This window comes from Elaeis guineensis, chromosome 10 (genome assembly GCF_000442705.2).
Source record: "Elaeis guineensis isolate ETL-2024a chromosome 10, EG11, whole genome shotgun sequence".
Taxonomy (NCBI): Eukaryota; Viridiplantae; Streptophyta; class Magnoliopsida; order Arecales; family Arecaceae; genus Elaeis; species Elaeis guineensis.
In genome coordinates, this window is record NC_026002.2 from 18,024,845 (window position 1) to 18,032,804 (window position 7,960).

At 44.7% G+C, this 7,960-nt stretch overlaps 1 protein-coding gene across 1 annotated transcript; it reads right to left on the bottom strand.

The window, feature by feature from the left end:
* Nucleotides 1-1,849: 1,849 nt before the first annotated feature.
* Nucleotides 1,850-4,806, bottom strand: LOC105052897 (probable receptor-like protein kinase At4g39110). Its single transcript, XM_010933877.3, has one exon. It carries the CDS (start codon nt 4,639-4,641, stop codon nt 2,077-2,079), a length of 2,565 nt encoding a protein of 854 aa, XP_010932179.1. The 5' UTR covers nt 4,642-4,806; the 3' UTR covers nt 1,850-2,076.
* Nucleotides 4,807-7,960: the final 3,154 nt, after the last annotated feature.

Sequence of the window (7,960 nt, forward strand, 5' to 3'; positions counted from 1 at the left end):
AAAATAAAAATATGATGATTTGAGATTGCTCCGAAATTCGTGCGGTAGATCTGATCCCAGTCCGATTCTATTTGAAATTTGTAACACTTGATTTATGTTAAGTCATCCTGATAGGACCTCTGATGATCTTGACCATGATTGCCTCATCGAAAGAATACGAAGATTTCTCTCTCCACTTTCTCTCTCTACTTTCTCTCTCTAGAATTTTCTCTCTTCATGGATTTTCTCTTTCTAGAAGTCTTATGGATTAGTAGAAGATCCTGATACATAGATAAATCCTAATTTTGATTAATCCTAAGAGAGGTCCTAGATTTATTTTATTAGGATTGATTATCGAATAATTTTCTCTATATATGTAATTTTTATATTTGATCAGGATCATGAAGAGATATGATTGTTTGCATAAGATGTCGAGTGGAGCATCTTGTTTGTGAAATTCATAAATCAAAGAAGAACATTGATTTCTGTGCTTGGATCAGTCACCGGTAAAGGTAAGAATCCCTGTACATGATCACTATTATATATATGCTATTTTACCGTTGGTCTTGCATCGTTGGTTTTTGCATCGTCGGATTTGAGATCGATGAATTTATTATACCTGAGATTCTGTTATTTGATTTTGAGCATGAGTATGTTATGTCAATATATATGTATCAGAGATTGATGGCATGATTATATGGATATGACATATCTGAATTGATCATAATGCAAGACAAAATTGATTGATGAAATCAACACATAATGATTAAATGAAAAGAAAGAGATATATGGTATGTACTAGCCTTGTCATGTGGAACAGCCGGTCATGAGCTTATGCCTGGGACAGCCCGCCAGGAGCTTATGCCTGGGACAGCCCCCATTGGCTTACAGGTGGATCAGCCGGCCAGGAGCTCATGCCTGGGACAGCCCGCCAGGAGCTTATGCCTGGGACAGCCTCTCACGGGCTTTGATACGTGGGACAGCCGGCCAGGAGCTCATCCTGGGACAGTCTTGAAAGACTTTTTAAGTGGATTCGATCCGGATGATGACTGAGGTATAGACTTGGATAGTCCAGAGCCAGAAGGAAACTGTTAAAAATCATGTGATTATGAAAGGAGAAATGAAAGATAAGACATGAAACAATTGTTGAACAAAAGTGTTTCACCTGTTAATATACGATGATCCATCTATTTTAACAAGACAGAAAATTTATGAATGTTTGCATTATTCTGAACATTGAACATGAGATTTTATATTTTATTGCTTATTCTTATTTTCAGATTATATTACTATATCAGTGTGATATGGGAATTCTTAATGGGCTGTAAAGCTCACACCCCTTCATCTTTCTTTTTCTTCTCAGAGTTACAGGATGCTTATGATTGGCTATGATCTGGATTTACGGATGAGCAGAAGGATAAATAGAGTGTCATAGTATCTGATCAAAAAATTGAAGAAATTTAAATTGTAATTATGCAAGATTTTACGAATTATTATTGAAATTAATTATTATGGATGTTAAGGTTGTAACGATTTAAATTGGCCTTGCATATTCTTTAGGGCTTGCTCTAAGGAGTGTGCGGCCATCACGTATCCGATCCGGATGTTGGGTTCGAGACGTGACACTTCCACCTGAGAAGCTAGACATAGGTCACTTCTTCTGTTAAGCTCCAAGATGTTTTTCTTGATGTTAGCTAAAGCGCAAGCACTTTCAGAGTTCACATAGAACAGAACACGGGCGTGTTTTATGAAAAATGACTCTCTCCTTTATTTTTCACCAGGTAAATTGGTCACCCAAAAAATGGCCTTTCCCCCTGTTTGCTTATGTACCTTAAAACTGTTCTCAATCTCAACAGACTCTCCCTAGCTCTCACATATAATAAATTTTGTATTATATTAAATATCAGAACACCAACAGAACCGAACCGAACCAAACGACCTTTCATAATACCACACAACTCCCATTTGTACATGAGGAGAGCTAGGCAATCACAAGAGAGAATTGAACCCCCTATCCAGTCACAACCCCCACAGCCCCTCACATTATCACTTGTGGTTAACGAAGATACTGTTAGTTATTCATGCTACCGGGCTCCATCACCTCCCTTTCATCGCTGCAAGCTGAGCGAACAACTCATTCGTCACGGCTGTGCTCGAATTCTCCACTGCATCATGGCTGATGGCATGGACCTCGGCCGCCTCCTCGGCCAGCGCCTGAGGGGAGTCGCCCTCCGATGAAGAAGAAGAAGAGGAAGATCTGGCGGACACACTGCCGTCGCCTTTCTTAGGAGCAGGCGGCGTCGGCGGGTTCGCATCCTGTAGCTGGAGTGCGTACTCGAGGTTCCACAGCACATCGCCCATGGACGGCCGGTCAACACCGTGCTCGGCCAAGCATTTCTCGGCGGCCTCGACGAACTTGTTGAGCGAGTCCTTGTTGATGGTGCCCGCGAGGTTGGGGTCGATGATCTTCTCGATCAGTCCCTTCCTCTTCCACTGCATCGCCCACTCGGCGAGGTTCACCTGCTCCCTGGGGAGTGCCGGGTTGATGGCCGGCCGTGCGCAGAGAGCCTCGAGCAGCACGACACCGAAGGAGTACACATCGGACTTCTCCGTGAGTTGCTGGCACCGGAAGTACTCGGGGTCGAGGTAGCCGAAGCTGCCCTTCACCGCCGTGCTGACATGCGTCTGGTTCATCCCCGGCGCATCCTTGGAGAGCCCGAAATCGGAGACCTTGGCGATGAAGTTCTCGTCGAGGAGAATGTTGGTGGTCTTGACGTCGCGGTGGATGATGCCCTGCGCCGTGCCGGTGTGGAGGTAGTGCAACCCCCGCGCCGCCCCAATGCAAATCTCGAGCCGCTGCTTCCATGACAGATGTGGCAGGTCCTTCCCGTAAATGTGATCCCTGAAAGGCCCATGCTTCATGTACTCGTACACCAGGATCATTTCATTGTTCTCGTCGCAGTATCCGATCAGCGACACCAGGTGGCGGTGGCGGAGCTTCGACAGAATTTGGATCTCCGTCTGGAATTCGGTGATCCCCTGCTCGGATTCTGCGTTCGCTCGCTTGACGGCCACCTTCGTCCCGTCGTCAAGGTCGCCAAGGTAGACATTCCCAAAGCCGCCGACGCCGATGATGGTGTTCGGGTCGAAGTTCTTTGTTGCCGCCTGCAGCTCGGCTAAGGACATGTACCGGCCGAGACCCATGGTGGAGGAGAAGGTGAAGCCGCTCTTGTGGGAGCCGAAGCCGGATCCCTTGCTAGTCATGAAGCTTGAATGGCTTGTGTGGATAGGGAGGAGCCATGAAGAGAAGCTGTTCCTCCTCTCCCAGTCCTGCGGCCTCTTGTACCACTTGACCACCATGGCGCCGAGCCCTGCAAAGGCACCGAACATCATGGCAAATCCAACGGCGGCGACCGCCTTGCGGCTTGTGTTATCGTCGGCCTTCTTGCCGTCTACTCCGAACACGCCATCCAAGCTCCCCACCGAATTGTTCATCTTCAAAACCTCCACGCCGTTCAGCAATGCATCAATACTGCCGGTGTCCTGATTGAACGGACCAATTTGCAAGTTGACCTGGTCGGCGCCGGAATTGATGACGAAATCTTTATAGTATGCCGCAGCAAGGTCACCGGTGAGGGTAGACAGGTCGAGCCCAGAAATGGCCATCTTCCCATTGATGTACACGTTGAAGTAGAGATCGTTGAGCGTTTTGCTCACGATGTCGCAGAAGTGAAGCCGCACGAGGTGGCTAAAATCCGGGTCGACGTTGAGACGCCATGAGACGTTGAAGTTCTGCCTCCCGGTTTTCGCATCCGCCATCTTGGCGGCGGTGGCGTAGACCAAGCTGGGGGCGATCAACGGCGAAGTTCCATCAGGGAACTTGACGATGCTAGGGGACACCGATACACTGGCGGCGGTGGCATTCGACTGCAGGTACCCGGAGTCCGGCTCCCACCGGCGGCCGAGGGTGTCATTGGCGGAGGTGAGCTCAGGTCCGCCGACGTTGAGGCGGTGGACAGTCTCGTAGGCATTGGTCGAGAGGCCGTCAGTCTCGCCGACAGGGACGAGCGTGGAGCCGGTGTCGGAGATGAGGATGTCGGGAGCGGAGACGACTTCGATGGCGTTGATGAAGGCGACCTTGTCGGTGAGCGGCTGGAATTTTAGCTTGAGCTGATCATCCTTGGTGGCATTGATGAGGAACTCCTTGAGGACCCACTGATTCGGGTTGTCGACGTAGAAGCTGTGGAGGAGGACATTTTCATCGGTCTGGACGCCGAAGGAGGCCTTGGTGAGGTCGAAGTCGGGGTTGTTAATGGGGTAGAAATGGAGGCGGATCCAATGCCAGCCAGGGCGGTTGAGACGGAAGCTGTAGGTGGCTTCCTGGCGGAAGACCCGGGCGGAGAGGTAGAGTGGCGAGGGGACGTCGGTGGTGGCGTTGGCGACCGACACCCGGATCTCGTCCTTGGCCGAGAGGTGTGAATTGGCCTGGGAGTCGGACTTGAAGGTGCGGCCGTCGGGCATGGTGACCTGGGAGGTGGCGCCGCAGTCGATGAGGATGTTATCGGCCGGCGTGAACTGCACCGAGGAGTCTCCGCTGGCCGACGAGGCCAAGGCGATGAGCAAGACGGCCGGGAGGAGTAACTCCATTTTGCGGCGAATCATGGCCTAGTTTTCTCTAATTTTTTTTCTGTTTTCTTGGGGTTTGAATTGGAATTGCCTTAGAGGGATCGGCTATACAATGGTGGTCCCTCTCGGTGCCTTTCCGGTCCCGGGAGGGAAGTCGGGAACGGGAGAAGGGGGAGAGAGAGCGGGGATGGGTGAGTTTGAATCCCAGAAACGCGGTCTCTACGATGTTTGATAACGGACTGATGGCTCGTACTCCTCGACGGAACTACCCTTATGCTATATAGAGGATGACGACCAGGTCAACTTGGGAGCAGGATTCAGGTCCACCTCTCCTCTCAGCCTCTCCGCTGGCGAAGTTTTTCTCGCAACCAACCATATCTCTGCTCTGGCCGCGGGGACTCCAACAGACAAACTGTTATGTGCTTCCAATCATGATTGAACACAAGCCATGTAGGTATGCTGGATGTGGCTTCATAACTCCGCTAGATATGTAATTTTATCAGAATCTTCAGATTAAAATTTTACGAGTTTATCAGAATCTTCAGAGTACTTGTGAAGAAATGTTGCTTGTGGCTGTACTCATATTAAAGTGGTGTGGTCATCCGTTTGTATAATTAAAAAAAATAAATAAATTGTTGCTTATAACACATGTTAGAGGAACAAAGTTAAATTTTATCAAGCCGTTATATATCTTCATGCATCACCGGGAGTTCCTGAGTCAAACTGTCAATCGAAAGATGCTTCTCTTCTGGATGATGGGAACCATTCTGTAAAGGGTGAGGAGGGTCTCTAGAGGCCTCAGACGTCCACATCGGCGGAAGAGTTCAGTCAGGCTAATCATGTTCGGATGCAGAGATTGGTTGTAGAGAAGATCAAGAAGTTTGAGAAGCAAATGATATTATGGCCTGGCACAACTCATTGGCCTAACTGACAACATGTGTGTACTGATCTAATCTGCAGGATACTTTGTTTCCTAAACAGTTGTTAACAATTTGTTTGCGTTGATTTGGAAAAGCAATGAAAAACTAATCTTGCGACTGAAGTGGAGAGGAATCTTGTATGTTATGTTCATGATGGTCCGCTGGTCGCTGTACTGTGTCTTGATTTGAGAGGAAGGCTATAGTTAAGAATAACTGCTTGAGCTGGTTGCTGGATTGAACTATCCCATCGCGTGCGTGTATAACAATATTCTGTGGAGGGGGTATTGAAGTGTTACCGATTTAACTTTTCAAATAAATTTGATTATGTCACTTGAACAGAAAAATATTAAAAATTTTCATCGATTTAAAAAAATATCTTATAAAATATCACGATCCAAATCCCGGTGGATCCACACGAGCACCGGCAAACTCCAGCCACCATTCAAGCTTCTCTATTCGGCTTTTCCAAGCCGACGATCCTACCGACGATTGGGATCGGGGAGAGGAGGTGAAGGGGATTGGCGATGTTAAAACCGGGAGAGGGGAGGAGGGTTGGTGGTGCCGAAGCCAGAAGAGGAGAGGGACAGTCGTTAATGCTCGTGCGGAGCTATGGGGACTCGGATTCGTCGGGACTGGGAGAGAGAACAGGAGGGCATGGCGATGGGGCGGGGCCGCAGAGAGGAGGGGAGGGGGATTGGTTGCGTTGGAGCTGGGGAAGAGGATTGGAGAGGATTTGATGGTCGCGTGGAGCCGGAGTAGTGCGAACAACGATGGGGCAGGATCAAGTTGGTGGCGCCAGAGCTAGGGGAGGAGAGGGGCGATCACTGATGTTCGCACAGAACCGCAGGGGGCTTGGATTCTTCGGGGCAGAGGGAGTAAATGTCCCATCACTGTAGAGAGGAGGGGAGGGGGTTTGGTGGCACCAGAGCTGGGGGATGCAGCGGGGGCGAGGGCAGAGAATCGGGGGAGGGAGATGGCGGGAGGAAGAGAAGGGAAGGGAAAAAAAAGAAAAGAAAGAAGAAAATATTTAGGGAGGGAGAGAAAAAAGGAAAATATTATTATTTTATTATTAATAATAATTTAAAATATTATTTTTCTATGATATTAATTTTAAAAAGAAAATATTTGGAGAGGAGAAAAAAAATAAAAAAAATTATTATTTTATTATTAATAATAATTTGAAGCAGAAGAAAAATATTAATTTTAAAATAATAATAAAAATATTATTTTTTTTAAAATAGTATTTAAAAAATACTATTAATAATAATAACATATTATTTTTAAAAAATATTTTTAAAAATTAATAATAAAATATTATTTTTTAAATAATAATAAATATATTTTTTATAATACTAATTTATTATTAATAATAATTTGAATAATAATAAATAACACAGCAACATCAGAAAAATTATTTTTGTGCATCTAACATGGACAGCGATAGAGCAGAGCCGCGACTGGGGCGGCGCGGATAGTCGTGACCAGGGTTTCATGCCATGGGGGCAGCGGGCGGCGAAAGGAACGAAAAAGAAAAAAAGAAAATATTTGGAAAGAGAGAGAAAAAAAAGAAAAAAAAACAAATATTATTATTTTATTATTAATAATAAATTTTTAAAAAAATTAATTTTAAAATAAATAATAAAAATATATTTTTTCAAAATATTATTTAAAAAAAATAATATTTTTATTATTAATTTAAAAATATTATTTGTATAATAACATATTATTTTTAAAAAATTAATTTCAAAAAATTAATAATAAAATATTATTTTAAAAAATATTATTTTTAAAATGATAATAAAAATATTATTTTAAAATATTAATAATAATTTGAATAATAATGAAAATACAGTAATATTTGAAAAATAGGATAATTGCACGGGCCTCCGAATAGTTTGTAAGTAATGATGTTATCGTGCAAGTGCAAGAGTTCTCGTTCAGAAATTAAGATGCAGGCTGATATGCTTTCTTGCGTTCGTTATTTATTTGTTTATTTTTTTAAACTTTGCACGGAGATATAGACCTGCCACTGGTTGCCGGTGAACAATGAGTGAAAGGTGCAATGCTTTACTGGGAGCTTGCTGTTCTTAATTGACAGATCACACAAATTGGCTAAGTAAACGCCGGTGTCGCTCCGTTTTATGAGAACATTTGTTTGGTTACGTCATGTTAACTGGCTTTTTTTCCTATTTTCTTCTGATCATTCCAATCCTGTCAAAGGTCAGAAAACCCCTGCTTGTACATAGGCAAATTGTGTTTTTTCAATATATTCTATTTCCCTTGGTTTCAAACGGAAACTGAGATACCAAGCAGGTAGCAGTGTGAAGAGATTTGCACGGCATGCTATCGGGATAAGTTTGGATTTAGTTGCTTTGAACATTCAAGAACTTTTATGATCACAAAATGCTGCCTAAATCTATTGTACAAACTAGAGC

Coding starts and splice junctions, on each gene's coding strand:
- LOC105052897 (XM_010933877.3), bottom strand. CDS start 4,641: ATGATTCGCCGCAAAATGGAGTTACTCCTCCCGGCCGTCTTGCTCATC.